General features: G+C 46.6%; 1 protein-coding gene across 1 annotated transcript in view; it reads left to right on the forward strand.

Moving 5' to 3' along the window:
* The window catches only part of DNAH9 (dynein axonemal heavy chain 9), a 264,791-nt gene that overhangs the window by 220,776 nt on the left and 26,841 nt on the right, over positions 1 to 17,174 (forward strand). The window contains exons 55-61 of the mRNA XM_056549442.1: positions 143 to 347; positions 3,470 to 3,634; positions 4,041 to 4,181; positions 5,969 to 6,139; positions 6,226 to 6,348; positions 9,660 to 9,853; positions 16,475 to 16,623. Coding sequence (XP_056405417.1) covers positions 143 to 347; positions 3,470 to 3,634; positions 4,041 to 4,181; positions 5,969 to 6,139; positions 6,226 to 6,348; positions 9,660 to 9,853; positions 16,475 to 16,623 — 1,148 coding nt within the window. The remainder of the gene's footprint in view (positions 1 to 142; positions 348 to 3,469; positions 3,635 to 4,040; positions 4,182 to 5,968; positions 6,140 to 6,225; positions 6,349 to 9,659; positions 9,854 to 16,474; positions 16,624 to 17,174) is intronic.

The raw sequence follows: 17,174 nt of genomic DNA on the forward strand, positions 1-17,174 counted from the left end.
GATGGTGAGGCCCAATAGGACAGGGACTGATTTGAGTGCAGCACTATGGTATATGTTGGTGCTATATAAATAAATGAGGAATTATAATTATTAGTGTTCTTAAAAATTATCAATTGTCCTTGACCTTTGTCCTCCCTTTCAGGTACATTAAGATTGGTGACAAGGAGTGCGAGAACAGTCCCAACTTCCGACTAATTCTGCACACAAAACTCGCCAACCCGCATTACCAGCCCGAGATGCAGGCGCAGTGCACACTGATCAACTTTACGGTCACCCGGGATGGGCTGGAGGACCAGCTGCTGGCGGCGGTGGTGAGCATGGAGCGGCCGGACCTGGAGGAGCTGAAGGTAATGAGGGCAGCACTGTACATGGCGGTGACATCACTGCACATCCATGTACCGTAAGACGGGATTAACAATGTCTGATCCACTGCACATCCATGTACCGTAAGACGGGAATAACAATGTCTGATCCAGCAGGCGGTGACGTCACTGCACATCCATGTACCGTAAGACGGGAATAACAATGTCTGATCCAGCAGGCGGTGACGTCACTGCACATCCATGTACCGTAAGACGGGAATAACAATGTCTGATCCAGCAGGCGGCTTTATCACTGCACATCCATGTACCGTAAGACGGGAATAACAATGTCTGATCCAGCAGGCGGCTTTATCACTGCACATTCATGTACCGTAAGACGGGAATAAAAATGTCTGATCCAGCAGGCGGCTTTATCACTGCACATCCATGTACCGTAAGACGGGAATAAAAATGTCTGATCCAGCAGGCGGCTTTATCACTGCACATCCATGTACCGTAAGACGGGAATAAAAATGTCTGATCCAGCAGGCGGCTTTATCATTGCACATCCATGTATCGTAAGACGGGAATAACAATGTCTGATCCAGCAGGCGGCTTTATCATTGCACATCCATGTACCGTAAGACGGGAATAAAAATGTCTGATCCAGCAGGCGGCTTTATCACTGCACATCCATGTACCGTAAGACGGGAATAACAATGTCTGATCCAGCAGGCGGCTTTATCATTGCACATCCATGTACCGTAAGACGGGAATAACAATGTCTGATCCAGCAGGCGGCTTTATCATTGCACATCCATGTACCGTAAGACGGGAATAAAAATGTCTGATCCAGCAGGCGGCTTTATCACTGCACATCCATGTACCGTAAGATGGGAATAACAATGTCTGATCCAGCAGGCTTCTTTATCACTGCACATCCATGTACCGTAAGACGGGAATAAAAATGTCTGATCCAGCAGGCGGCTTTATCACTGCACATCCATGTACCGTAAGATGGCAATAAAAATGTCTGATCCAGCAGGCGGCTTTATCACTGCACATCCATATCAGGCTATGTTCACACCATTAAAAGGGTACTCCGCCCCCAGACATCTTATCCCCTATCCGCCGCTGGGGACCACCTTGATCTTGGCTGCAGCACCCCAGACATCCGGTGTACGGAATGAACTTCGCTCTGGATCACTGGTGATGCAGTGCAGAGGCTCGTGACGTCACGGCCATGCCCCCTCAATGCAAGTCTATGGGAGGGGGCGTGGCACTCTCCCATAGCTTTTCATTAAGGGGACATAGCCGTGACATCATGATCCTCCAGCGCTGCACCCAACGCTCTAAACAAACGCCGAGTGCAGCAGGGAGATCGCAGGGATCCCCAGCCGCGGGGCCCCGCAATCAGACATCTTATCCTTTGGATAGGGGATAAGATGTCTAGGGGAGGAGTACCCCTTTAATAGAAACCATAACCGCAGGGTCAGACATCCCCAATGACGTATACTGGGGTCTGTTCTGACAAGGAAAAATATCCCTAGTATGAACAAAGCCCTAACCTACAGCTATGCTGCTCAGTGTGAAGATGATGCGGTGTTCCCCTTTAAAGAGTCACCGAGCGGGTCCTTCCTAATAAATGCAATAGGAGGGGGGAGGAGAGATTAAACCTCTCGCCCGACACAGTCGCTGCCGCACCGGCTAATTTTCCTTTGTGAGAAAAAGTTTCTTATCTGCAGTAATCAGGAGCTCCGGACGGATGATAAATTGGAATTATTTCTTCTTTCTTTTTTATTTTAATACAAACACATCCAAAGGGATGCGGCTGCAATCAGCCCAGGAAGATGTTCAGATTACCACTCCGCGTCCGCAGCCCAGACGGGCACGCTTCTTAAATCGCTTGATTTTTATCACATTTCTTTATTCTTCTGCTTAAAAGTAAAGTTTTTCCGGAAGCGGAGATGCCGTGCTGGAATCCTGCAGCGTTGTATTTCTGTATAGGTGCCGGCTTTGACTTGTAGTACTTGCTTTACTCTGTTTAGCTCTAGTGCATATCTAGGAGGTTCAGAAGGTGCAGTCACCACTACTGGATCTTGATGGAGGTATCTCCAGAATATCCAATGTCTTTTGACCATTCGTAAAGCGTTTACATTAGGGCATGTGGGGCTAATTAGCTCTAAATGACGTGCGTTCTATCACCAGAAAGTGACTGTTTTTTTTTACAATTTTGCGCAGTTTTTTTTATATTGTAAAAACTTAACAAATTAAAAGTGTAGTTTTTATATTGACCACTAGATGTCAGGATGGTACACTCCTGACTGGTAAACCAAGAACATCTCACTTTTCATTATGCTGTAAGGGTAGTGTTTCCCAACCAGGGTGCCTCCAGCTGTTGCAAAACTAAGACTCCCGGCATGCCTCGACAGTCCATGGCTGTCTAGGCATGCTGGGAGTTGTGGACTCGCATCATAGTAAAACAAGAGCATTTTTTTTTCAAGACACCCAGGGTCAGTCCAGCTGTTGCAAAACTATAACTTACACAGGCTGTTCGGGCATGCTGGGAGTTGTAGTTTTGCATTACGGTAAACCAAGAACATTTTTATTATGCTTTAAAAGGCAGTGTTTCCCATCCAGGGTGCCTGCAGCTGTTGCAAAACTACAACTCCCAGCATGCCCGGACAGCCTTTGGCTGTCCGGGCATGCTGGGAGTTGTAGTTTTGCTTTTTGGGGAACCAAGAACATCTCACTTTTCATTATGCTGTAAGGCAGTTTTTCCTGACCAGAGGGCCTCCAGCTGTTGCAAAACTACAACTCTCTGCATGCCTGAACAGCCTTTGGCTGGGAGTTGTAGTTTTGCAACAGCTTGAGGCACCCTGGCTGCAAAGACTGAATGTCTGATCTCATAGTCCGTACCACTTAAAGGGTTACCATGGCACCAGATGCAATAATTGTTATTTGGCCCAACTATCACATTTCTGATAAAATCCTACGCACCCGAATTACGTTACCGCTAATCTGACCGCCCACCAGGACAGCAAATATTAATTGGCAGGAGGCCAAATTTTTACATAAATCTGATCACTTAACGCAATTTGGACTCCCCCTTTGTTATAGAACTTTACCCACATTCTGATTTTCTTTAAATTTTTTCTTTAATACAGTCAAATCTGACCAAGCAGCAGAACGGATTTAAGATCACCCTGAAGACTCTGGAAGACAATCTGCTGTCTCGCCTCTCATCCGCCTCTGGAAATTTCCTCGGGGACATAGAATTGGTGGAGAACCTCGAAATCACCAAGAAGACGGCCGCCGAAATAGAAGAGAAGGTAAGTTATTCCTGTAAAGTCTGTTAACGAAAATTCTTTATTCACAGGCCTTTCCCATAAAGCATTGCCATTAAAGGGGTTATCCGGGATTAGAAAGAAACATAGATATTTAGTCCAGAAACAGCGCCACTCTTGTCTTCAGGTTGTGTGTGGTTTTGCAGCTCAGTTCTATAGAAGTGAATGGAGCAGAGTTGTAATAACGCACATAACCTGAGGACAGGGGTGGTGCTGTGTTTGAAATCACTGCCCTGTTCACACTATGGTTATTAGACCGCTGCTTCCATAGGGATCACTGGATGTCTGCACGGTAGGGATCTGGTTATAATCTCTCTTGCCTGGGTATAGCAGCCGGTGTTGTCTGTCATTAAACATCCATCAATTCACATGTTTTCTTTTCTTCCTCCAGGTTCAAGAAGCCAAAGTGACTGAAGTGAAACTGAATGAAGCTCGTGAACACTATCGCCCGGCCGCCGCTCGCGCCTCTCTGCTCTACTTTATAATGAACGACCTAAACAAGATCCATCCCATGTACCAGTTCTCCCTGAAGGTCAGAAATTCCTGAATGTGGATCATGTGTGGAGTCATCATATAGTGGGGATTCAGGGGGCACCCATAGCAAAAATCCCAGTGGATACCCAGCTATTGGAGAGGACAATGTGGGCAGGGCTGTATTCACCATTAGGCACCGTGGATCTGTGCCTAGATTGGCAGTGATAAGGGAAGGGGGCAGCACTTTAGTGAGATAAAGAGGTCGTCCTAGCTAGCTCCTTCCGCTTTTGCTGTACCTGCTGATATGATGTGACTTGGACCCCCCCCCCCCCCTGTGCGTCACAACTGCTGCAAAATTTACCTGCAGATTTGCAGCAGCTCATTATGTTGTGGATTTGTGATTTTTTGACCACTCTCTCTGTATTGGGCAGATCCATAGTGAGTCTGCAACAAAATCCACATGTAACGTTTGCTGTTTTTGCTGCATATTCTGTTAAATCTGCATGAATACATTCTGATGCTTGTAGAATCGCACATGACCTAAGGGCTGATTACAAGACTAAGATGGCCGCTGATAACATAGAACCGTAGCCAGTTTTCAATCAAACAGCAGTCTCTTATATAGTGTATGTACGCCTCCCTACAGGCCATGACTGCACACTGCACAATAATAACAGTAAAGATCCGCTATAACTTGACTTTCTCCGTCGGCTCCATTGGGGGACACAGAGACCGTGGGTATATCTTGCTGACACTAGGCATACAAAAGAAAGTCGGCCCCTCCTGGCAGGATATACCCCGCCTACTGACCGTGAACTAATCAGTAGGAGGCAGACACAGGTCTGGAGCTCTCCAGACCTGGTCTTCTTTTCTTATTTTATAGCTAGGGCCTGTTTGTAGGTTCTTTTCTCCTTTTTCCTCGTTTCTTCCGATCCCGCCCTCCTCGTTCCCCTTCTTTGGCGGTGGCCTATCAGGTCGCTTTAAGTACCCTTCTCGCTCAGGGAGTGATTGTGCCAGTTCCTCCAGGGGAGCACTTTTCAGGGTTCTACTCTAATCTCTTAGTTGTCCCCAAGAAAGAGGGCTCTGCACGCTCCATTCTGGACCTCAGGCTACTCAACCGCCATTTGCAGCTACCTCATTTTTGCATGGAGTCCCTCCGCTCCGTGATGGCATCCATGGATCAGGGGGAGTTCCTTTTTTTCAGTGGATATCCGGGATGCCTATCTACACATCCCCATTTTCCCCGCCCATCAGCATTTCCTCCGCTTTGCTGTCCTGGGCCAGGCCGGATGGTGGCAGCCATGCAGGCGGTCCCTTTCGCCCACTTCCCCTATCGCCCTCTCCAGCAAGTCTCCCACTCCTCCTTGGGATCTCAACCTGGTGCTTAGCGCTTTGAGGGAGGCTCCGTTCGAACCTCTCCGGGATGCCTCTCTTCGCATCCTTTCGTGGAAGGTCGCCTTCCTCATCGCGATTACCTCCATTATGAGGGTCTCCAAGCTGGCGGCTCTTTCTTGTCGCTCTCCCTTCTTGGTCCTTGTATTCCACGTGTTCCGTTGGGGCTTCTTGGGCGCTCTGCAATAGGGCTTCGGCCTTACAAGTCAGTAAGGCGGCCATCTGGTCTTCTTTGCACACTTTCACTAAATTCTACCACGTGCACACGTTTGCGTCAACTGACGCTGGTTTGGGTCGCAAGGTGTTGCAGGTGGCAGTGGCTCAGTCTTCTGCCTGATTCCGAGTTGACTGGGGACTGCTTTGGTACGTCCCACATTCTCTGTGTCCCCCAATGGATCCTCCTAGAAAGAGATTTTAAGGTAAACATAAAAAATCTACTTTTTGTCTTTCCAGGCGTTCAGCGTTGTTTTCCAGCAGGCTGTCCAGAAGGCTCCGGCAGACGAGGTCCTGAAGCAGCGCGTCACTAACCTCATTGACAGCATCACCTTCTCCGTCTTCCAGTACACAACCAGGGGCCTCTTCGAGTGTGACAAACTGACGTACACTGCACAAGTCGCCTTCCAGGTCGGTCACTGACTACATTATGATCCCGGACTTGTGAGTATCCACCCCTCAACCATCCGATCATTGACCTTCTCTTCTGTTTCTAGATCCTGCTGATGAGTAAGGAGATAAATACGGTTGAGTTAGATTTCCTCCTGAGGTACCCAGCTCAGCCCGGCCTGACAAGCCCTGTAGATTTCCTCTCCAACCAGTCCTGGGGTGGCATCAAGGTGAGTGTATGACTTGACACGGGGCGCCCCCTGCTGCTAATCTGGACTGTGTGCCTTCTGTCAGTGTCAACGCTCAAGGACTACTAAACTGGGACACCACCAGTCACGTCACGTGAGCGCCAATTCCAGGAACAGTAGATGCCCTGGGGCAAGGTTAGAAAGCTGTAGGCATTTTATTTGTTATAACAATGTGATGGTGCGGTAGTTAACTTAACCCCCTACTTTCTAGTATTGGTCACTGTGTCAACTGGATCCCAGCTCATATACAGCCTAATCCTTAGAGGTAGTGAATGACAGATCAGTGCTGGGGGGGTTGTTGCACCCCAGTGCTAACGGTGTTAAGGGGCTTATAAGATGCTGCATAAAATCTATATGCAAAATAAAGTGACCATCTGTAAATCACTGTACCCCTATAGTGCTGCATCTCTTCATAGCTATGCCACTCTGCACAGCAGATCATCGGCCATTGGGAGGTGTCAATTGAAGGGTTAAAGACTGATCACTGACCCTCTTGTTGAATGGAAATACCAAAAAAAAGAGAGATATTCGCCATATCCGATGATTGCTGAAGTAGTCACTATACAGTCAATTCCAACCAAAAATCGAAACCTACTGGAACATTGCCACCTAGCAGTCAAACCTGCTGCAGAACATCTCTAATCAAGAGAGTGGCGACATTAAAGTTTAATCATTAAGGGTGTCCAACTTGCAGCCATCCAGTTGTTGCAAAACTACAACTCCCAGCATGCCCGGACAGCCGCTGGCTGTCCGGGCATGCTGGGAGTTGTAGTTATGCAAGAGACACCACCGCTATAGACGCACAGATTAACAACCAATATATCCAGCACCCACCTCTCCCAGAGCCCTGAATGATAAGGAGAGCAGAGAGCACTTGTTATATCTACTTCTGGGGAAAGCTGGGTGACAACCTTAGTGGTAGCTATAATAGCAGCCATATTGGTTGTCACCCTGCTCTCCTAGATGCAGATATAACCAGGATAATTTCAGTAAATGTCTGTGAATACATTATTTTATCTGCCCAGATAGGTTGATGTGACCATTGGGAGGCGCTGTATTGTGACCCCGCCTTTTTGTTTACCTTGGCAAAGTAAATTAAACAACTGGGCTGTGGTGCATTCATGCTGTAGAGGAAAAAATGAACTTCTCTGTGAAGGGTTAAATATATGCCCCCCCCTTTTCCTCCTGTTTAGTAAACTGTGGGTGTCCCAGAGATGCCCAGAGTTATTGTGCATGGAGCACGTCCAGGGCTGCTCACAGCTGCAGTGCTCGACTCTTGTCTGTAGAGTTGCCTTTGGCAGGAGACTCTGATAAAAGCGCATCCGTCCTGTGTGCAGAGCGTTATTACACTCTGGTGGCCTCCGCACAAACACAGAGACAAAGCCGCCTCTCAGCCCAGAGCACTAGGACCTCGTCACAGATACTCACGTCTTTGTAAGCAGGGCTTCTTATCGGTAAACTGGAGCCCCTGAATGGTTCTCTTGTGTGAAGACTTTTTATATTTTACTTATCAGATACTGGAGGACATCTGCTAAAGACCCCCATTACCTGGCCCAGACCCCCATTACCTGGTTCAGGCCCCTATTACCTGGCTCTGGCCCCCATTACTTGGCCTAGACCCCCATTCCTTTGCTCAGACCCCCATTACCCTGCTCAGACCCCCATTACCCTGCTCAGGTCCCCATTACTTGGCTCAGACCCCCATTGCTTCCTTCAGACTCCCATTACCTGGCTCAGGCCCCCATTACCTGGCTCAGGCCCCCATTACCTGGCTCAGGCAATCTGAAGAAGGGATATGCTGATCCCGAAACGCGTTATTGCCTGCATGCACTTTTAAATAACAGTTTTATTTATTTAATATATAAATAAACCTTTTTTAAATCTACATCTTGCCTGAATCATCCCTGGACCGAGCAGCGCTGGACACAAGGGCCTCCCTTTTCCCTCCTCATCCAATTACCTGGTTCAGGCCCCCATTACCTGGTTCAGGCCCCCATTACCTGGCTCAGGCCCTCATTACCTGGCTCAGGCCCTCATTACCTGGCTCAGACCCCATTACCTGGCTCAGGCCCCCATTACCTGGCTCAGGCCCCCATTACCTGGCTCAGGCCCCCATTACTTGGCTCAGACCTCCATTGCTTCCCTCAGACTCCCATTACCCGACTCAGGCCCCCATTACCTAGCTCCAGCCCCATTACTTTGCTCATACCCCCATTACCCTGCTCTGGCCCCTATTACCCAGCTCTGACTCCCATTACCTGGCTCAGACCCCCATTACCTGGCTCAGGCCCCCATTACTTGGCTCAGACCCCCATTACTTCCCTCAGACCCCCATTACCCGACTTAGGCCCCCATTACCTGGCTCCAGCCCCCATTACTTTGCTCAGACCCCCATTACTTTGCTCAGACCCCCATTACTCGGCTCAGGCCCCTATTACCCAGCTCTGGCTCCCATTACCTGGCTTAGGCCTCCATTAGTTTGCTGTTCACCTTGAAAAGCAGACTTATTGTACACTCCCTATGCTTCCTCCATCTCATTACCCTGGGTCAGTGTTTAAAGGGATATTCCAGGGCTTGTATAAAAATTACTATGGTCCTTGGGCCTGTAAAAGAAAAAAAAGGCATACTTACCTAGCTCCGGTGTCCAGCCGCTACTGTTAGGCTCCATCTGATTGCCTTCCTCCTGTTTCCGAGTTGACCTCCCGCTGTGCCTGCTCAGCCAGTCACTGACCATAAGGGTGTCTCTCCTCGGCCAGTTATTGGCTAAGTTGACAGGTCCTGCACCAAGCAGCCATCTCGCAAGCAGGAGGACAACAAAAAATTTGAAGACCGAACTGGATCTGCGGGGGATCGGGGCTCTCAATTTCACTCTTGTCATCAGGTTGTGAGTGGTATTGCAGCACATTTACATTTAAGTGAATGAAACTGAGTTATGCCACATACAACCTGAGAACAGGTGTGGTGCTGCTGTGATAGAAAGATACAATTCTGAATAACTTATTCAACAGTTATTACCTGCACAGGATAGCCGCTCACAAGAAGGGAGTTCCCTTCTCCTCTCAATGAATGGAATGGCACTGTGCACGTTTCACCACCTTTCTATTCACTATGGGACTTAGAATAATAGCCAAGTCCTGTAAAAAGTTAGTGGAGAGGAGACCAAAGCATGCACGCTGCCACTTCATCCACTTTGGGGGGGGGGGCGGGATAAGCAACCCCCATTCTTATGTCTTGGTGGCCAGATGATTGTGACATCTCTCCCTCATCTTACATGATTCTCCTCTCCTCCATAGGCTCTTTCATCCATGGATGAGTTCCGAAACTTGGATCGAGATATAGAAGGGTCAGCCAAGCGCTGGAAGAAGTTTGTGGAGTCAGAATGTCCAGAAAAGGAAAAGTTTCCTCAGGAATGGAAGAGCAAGACCGCCCTTCAAAGACTGTGTATGATGAGAGCGCTACGCCCTGACCGCATGACTTATGCCGTTAGGTGAGGACATCATGTGCCATTACATATACACTAGAGTCAGGCCTTTACCAAACCGCTAAAACGAGGAAATCAGATAGCAACAGAATTAAAGGGAACCTGTCTCAATAAAAATGCTATCTAATCTATCAGCATTATATTATAGAGCAGCAGGAGCAAAGCAGATGATATATACAATACAGTACAATCTGCAGGTAACATGTTATAGAGCAGGAGGAGCTGAGCAGATGATATATACAATACAGTACAATCTGCAGGTATCATGTTATAGAGCAGGAGGAGCTGAGCAGATTATATATACAATACAGTACAATCTGCAGGTATCATGTTATAGAGCAGGAGGAGCTGAGAAGATGATATATACAATACAGTACAATCTGCAGGTATCATGTTATAGAGCAGGAGGAGCTGAGCAGATGATATATACAATACACTACTATCTGCAGGTAACATGTTATAGAGCAGGAGGAGCTGAGCAGATGATATATACAGTACAGTACAATCTGCAGGTATCATGTTATAGAGCAGGAAGAGCTGAGCAGATGATATATACAATACAGTACAATCTGCAGGTATCATGTTATAGAGCAGGAGGAGCTGAGCAGATGATATATATACAATACAGTACAATGGCTGAGCAGATAATATATACAATACAGTACAATCTGCAGGTATCATGTTATAGAGCAGGAGGAGCTGAGCAGATGATATATATACAATACAGTACAATAGCTGAGCAGATAATATATACAATACAGTACAATCTGTAGGTAACATGTTATAGCGCAGGAGGAGCTGAGCAGATGATATATACAATACAGTACAATCTGCAGGTATCATGTTATAGAGCAGGAGGAGCTGAGCAGATGCTATATATAAATTACAGTACAATAGCTGAGCAGATAATATATACAATACAGTACAATCTGCAGGTAACATGTTATAGAGCAGGAGGAGCAGAGCAGATGATATATACAATATAGTACAATCTGCAGGTAACATGTTATAGAGCAGGAGGAGCTGAGCAGATGATATATACAATACATTACAATCTGCAGGTATCATGTTATAGAGCAGGAGGAACTGAGCAGATGTTATATATACATTACAGTACAATAGCTGAGCAGATAATATATACAATACAGTACAATCTGCAGGTAACATGTTATAGAGCAGGAGGAGCAGAGCAGATGATATATACAATACAGTACAATCTGCAGGTATCATGTTATAGAGCAGGAGGAGCTGAGCAGATGATATATACAGTACAATCTGCAGGTATCATTGTATACCTGCAATGTGAACAAAGTTCTGTATCCAGCTCACCCTCTACCACATGGACTTGCTCGGATCTAGCACCCAGCCGGATGCGAAGGACTCGTAAGAAAAGCAGTGATCCAGCAATGTCAGAAGATATCCAGCTTTATTCAAAATCCACGATAAAAGCAAGTACAGCAACTGTTAGCATGTCATCAGACACGTTTTGGGCGCATGCGCACCCTTCTTCAGTGATGCCCAATCTCAGGAAAGCGTTCTGTCATGTAGTATGCACAGTGGGAGGAGAAGGTTCCCCAACCAATCAGCTGCAAATTACCAGCAGGAACACCTGGGACAGGTAAAACACCTAAACAATGGTTTCAGTATACAAAGGCACAAACATCGGTGATACAAGTATGCTAATGCATTGTAGTGGTACAAATATATGTAGATACATAGCAGACAAGCTACTAAGAATAAATGTATCAAACTTACAACCTGCAAATGCATTGTAAAGTGCAGAGAAACCGCATTGTCTGAACAGGAAGCATAACTGTATAGGTGTCGGCAATATAAAAATCCCACCCGAAAGCAGATAAAAAGGAGAGATGTCCACTTAGTCTTTGCATTGTGTGTCTGTGTGCGCCACTCTAAGCGCGGGTAACAGAAAGAGGAGAAGAGAACTGTCTGAGGACTTGAGAACCAAAATTGTGGAAAAATCTCAAGGTTACAAGTCTATCTCCAGAGATCTAGATTTGCCTTTGTCCACAGTGCGCAACATTATCAAGAAATTTTCCACCTATGGCACTGTAGCTAATCTCCCTGGGCGTGGACGGAAGAGAAAAATTAATGAAAGGTGTCAACGCAGGATAGTCCAGATGATGGATAAGCAGCCCCAAACAAGTTCCAAAGATATTCACGCTGTCCTGCAGGCTCAGGGAGCATCAGTGTCAGCACGAACTATCCGTCAACATTTAAATGAAATGAAACGCTATGGAGGAGACCCAGGAGGACCCCACTATGGAGGAGACCCAGGAGGACCCCACTATGGAGGAGACCCAGGAGGACCCCACTATGGAGGAGACCCAGGAGGACCCCACTATAGAGGAGACCCAGGAGGACCCCACTATGGAGGAGACCCAGGAGGACCCCACTATGGAGGAGACCCAGGAGGACCCCACTATGGAGGAGACCCAGCAGGACCCCACTATGGAGGAGACCCAGGAGGACCCCACTATGGAGGAGACCCAGGAGGACCCCACTATGGAGGAGACCCAGGAGAACCCCACTATGGAGGAGACCCAGGAGGACCCCACTATGGAGGAGACCCAGGAGAACCCCACTGCTGACACAGAGACATAAAAAACAAGACTACATTTCACCAAAATGAACTTGAGTAACTAAAATCCTTCTGGGAAAACGTCTTGTGGACAGATGAGACCAAGATAGAGCTTTTTGGTAAAGCAGATCATTCTACTGTTTACCGAAAACGGAATGAGGCCTACAAAGAAAAGGGTTGTTTTGCTGCCTCTGGCACTGGGGGCCTTGAATGTGTACAAGGCATCATGAAATCTGAGGATTACCAATGGATTTTGAGTCGCACTGTACAGCCCAGTGTCAGAAAGCTGGGTTGTGTCCGAGATCTTGGGTCTTCCAGCAGGACAATGACCCCAAACATTCATCAAAAAGCCCCCAGAAATGGATGACAACAAAGCTCTGGAGAGTTCTGAAGTGTCAGCAATGAGTCCAGATCTAAATCCCATTGATCACCTGTGGAGAGACCCTAAAATTACTGTTGGGAAAAGGCAAAACCCAAAACCCATAAAATCAATTCCCCTTCACCCATGCGCCCCATCATGTCCAGTTGCGGTTCCCTTTTGGAACGCCTTTCCATTTGGGTAGACCAGCTATTGCAGCCACTTGTTCAGAGGGTACCTGCATATTTCAGGGACTCCAGAGATGATCTCAGGGAGTTCGAGGCAACAGTGTGGGTACCAGGTTTTTGCTGGCTCACTTGTGATATCACTTCGCTTTACACCAGCATTCCCTAGTCTGTTGCCCTTGATTATCATCTCTGGACCCATAGTCATTATACACCTGTTCTTCAGGATCAAAACTTGTGTATGGTTTCTTATAACAAGAAACTATTTCATATGTGACAATACTTTTTGTATCCAAAAGAGTGGGGTGTCGATGGGTGCTAGACACTCACCATCCCTGGTGAATCTCACTGTGTCTTTTTGGGAATCACAATTTATTTTCTCCACTTCTTAAAATCCATTTGCGTCTCACATACAGTGGTATGGCCGTTACATAGATGATCTCCTCCTCATTTGGAGGGGGGGAATATGACGGCCATACCACTGTGAGTTACATCAATAATAATCATGTCAACCTCAGTTTCACGTTCCATTTTGAGCCGTCTGTGATGGCCTTCCTTAATTTAGAACTTAAGTAATAGTGTCATTTCAGTGGCCACTTATTGGAAACCCATGGTAGGGAACACGATTTTACAGGCAAGCAGTAATCATCCTCCACACACAACCCGATCCATTCCAGTTGGAGAATTTACTTGCATTAGAAGAAATTGAGTCTTAAATATATGAGGCTTCATGTAGACTCCTAGACAGAGGCTATTCATCCCGTGCACTTAAAACCACCCAAAAAAACTTTAACACATAAACCCGTAGTGGCCGTCACACTCTCCTCAGTTCAGTCACATTAAACAGATCATTTACAGACATCTTCATCTCTTACAGCAAGACCATAATATTTCCCAATTACTTGTGGGTGGTTGCCATATTGTCCCCAAAAAGGCTAAAACTTTGTCACCCAGCATGGTACTCTCTGAACAATGCAATAAGGACACCAGTTGGTTATGTCACAAGGGCTTTTATAAATGTGGCAGCAGAATTTGCCGAATGTGTAATCATGTTTAAGTTTGTAATACAGCCGAAGAGACAGTACATAAAACGCACTCTCCCGCTTTCTGCCAAAGAAGAGGGAACTTTATTCCAGGAGTTACATGGAATACAGGAGTACTGGTCGAGAGGAGGAAGGAAGGTGAGCTCAGCCGAGCTCGTGTACTGTCTCTTCAGCTGTATTACACAACACTTTTTGTTCCATGTAAGCGCACCCCTGACATCACTGCCGCACCACCCGTCCATTCACATACAGCCCAGCTTCAGCAATACACGGGATAACCCAAACCCACTACAGTGCCGGCTCTCTGTCTATCGCTTTTGCATTATGTTTAAGCTTGTGAAACCTTTTCCAATGCAACAGGAAATAAAAGTTACAATATGAAGCAGAACGTGAATTGCAATTCTTGTAACCTGGTATATGTCATTGAGTGTATACAATGCCAGCCAGAGTATGTAGGGGGTACTTCCTGCAAAATGAAAGTTAGGGCATTGGAACATCTCAATGACATTACAGGCAATGCTCTGCACAACATGACAGCTGCTTCTCTGCATTTCAGAAGTGTGCACAATAGTAATACATCCTTTTTCATATTTATGGCATTAAGCAGTTAATTATGGGACCATGCAAAGGTTATTTGCACAGAAAATTGCTAGAACATGAAGCATACTAGCAGTTCACACTAGGTACTCGTTCACCGCAAGGTTTGAACCTTAGGCGTGAACTGCTTTTCCATTACTAGGGACAGTTATGCTTCCTGTTCAGACAATGCGGTTTCTCTGCACTTTACAATGCATTTGCAGGTTGTAAGTTTGATACATTTATTCTTAGTAGCTTGTCTGCTATGTATCTACACATATTTGTACCACTACAATGCATTACCATACTTGTATCACCGATGTTTGTTTTACCACTATGTTTTAGCATTTGTATACTGAAACCATTGTTTAGGTATTTTACCTGTCCCAGGTGTTCTGCTGGTAATTTGCAGCTGATTGGTTGGGGAACCTTCTCCTCCCACTGTGCATACTACATAACAGAACGCTTGCCTGACATTGGGCATCACTGAAGAAGGGTGCGCATGTGCCTGAAACGCATCTGATGACATGCTAAGAGTTGCTTTACTTGCTTTTATTGTGGATTTTGAATAAAGCTGGATATCTTCTGACATTGGGTTCGGGTGACCCTGCTGTCAGTTTCCCTTTAAGATTTACCTCCATTCTCATGGTCATACTCTGTATTTACAGCAGGTGATGTAAAAATCTCTTGAGGTTTTGGGAGTGTAGTTGGGGTGAGGGCGGTATGACAGGGTGAGGGCGGTATGACAGGGTGAGGGCGGTATGACAGGGTGAGGGCTGTATGACATGGTGAAGGCGGTATGACAGGGTGAGGGTGGTATGACAGGGTAAGGGCGGTATGACAGGGTAAGGGCGGTATGACAGGGTGAGGGCGGTATGACAGGGTGAGGGCTGTATGACAGGGTGAGGGTGGTATGACAGGGTGAGGGTGGTATGACAGGGTGAGGGTGGTATGACAGGGTGAGAGCAGTATGACATGGTAAGGGCAGTATGACAGGGTGAGGGCGGTTTGACAGGGTGAGGGCAGTTTGACATGGTAAGGGCGTAAGGACAAGGTGAAGGCGGTATGACAGGCTGAGGGCGGTATGACAGGGTGAGGGGGCGGTATGACAGGGTGAGGGGGCGGTATGACAGGGTGAGAGCCATATGACAGGGTGATGGAAAGTATCTTTCTTCTTGCAGATAACCTGAGAGTGTGAAAATAATACAGCAACTTTCAATAGACTTTACTATAGCGCCCCCCCTGAGCTCAGTGCTGAGAAGATGTAACACAATATAATAAGTGTAGAGAGAGACTCATCGGGCTGCAGCTGAGCAGAGGAGCTGGCGGCCTACAGCAAAGGAAATGATCCAAGTGTGCAGCTGAGGAGACATTAGAGGTTACTGCTCCAATCTCCATCTCCAGAGAGGCGGCCCCATCCCCTGCCCAGCTGTACACAGTATGGCTGCCCCCTCCATCTCTATGTTCCATTTCCTAGTTCTTATTTTATTTTCCTTTGGTCACTGTGTTACTTTATGTTTACATCCTGTCTTATACTCCTGCACAGAGCTGCATGTTGCATTTCTGCTGGTTTCCTGTTCGCTCAGGTGACCCATTTCCCTGCTGGTTAAGTGGTTGTACAGAGTACAGTGATGCATTGTGGTAGATGTAGTACAGTGTTTCCCAACCAGTGTGCCTTCAGCTGTTGCAAAACTACAACTTCCAGCATGCCCGGAAAGCCAAAGGCTACAGCTGGAGGCACCCTAATTTGGAAACATTAGTATACACAGTAAGAACTGTACAGTAGTCTGATTTAGATCTACAGCCCTCACACTAGTAAAATTTAGACTAACTAGATTTATATTTTGCCATTTTGTTCTCTTCCAGGGACTTTGTGGAGGAAAAGCTGGGTAGTAAATATGTAGTGGGTAGATCCCTTGACTTTGCAACATCGTACGAGGAGTCTGGGCCGAGCACGCCAATGTTCTTTATCTTATCTCCTGGTGTGGACCCCCTGAAAGATGTTGAGAAACAAGGTAACTGAGATGACTAGGTGAATGAGGCAGGATATTAATGTGTCGGGACATGGGGTCGGCATATGAGGATGGGATATGAGGACAGGACACAAGGTCAGAATATAAGGACAGGACACAAGGTCATAATATAAGGACAGGACACGGGGTCAGCATATGAGGATGAGATATGAGGATGAGATATGTGGACGGTATATAAGGTGGAGATATGAGGATGAGATATGAGATAGGGATATGAGGATAAGATATGAGATTGGGATATGTGGACGGTATATAAGGTGGAGATATGAGGATGAGATAGGGATATGAAGACGGGACATGAGGATAAGATATGAGGTTGAGATATGTGGACGGAATGTAAGGTGGAGATATGAGGATGAGATATGAGATAGGGATATGAGGTTGGGATATGTGGACGGTATATAAGGTGGAGATATGAGGATGAGATGTGCAATAGGGATATGAGGATAAGATATGAGGTTTGGATATGTGGACAGTATATAAGGTGGAGATATGAGGATGAGATATGAGATAGGGATATGAGGACGGGACAT

The sequence above is a fragment of the Hyla sarda genome, chromosome 13 (genome assembly GCF_029499605.1).
Source record: "Hyla sarda isolate aHylSar1 chromosome 13, aHylSar1.hap1, whole genome shotgun sequence".
Taxonomy (NCBI): Eukaryota; Metazoa; Chordata; class Amphibia; order Anura; family Hylidae; genus Hyla; species Hyla sarda.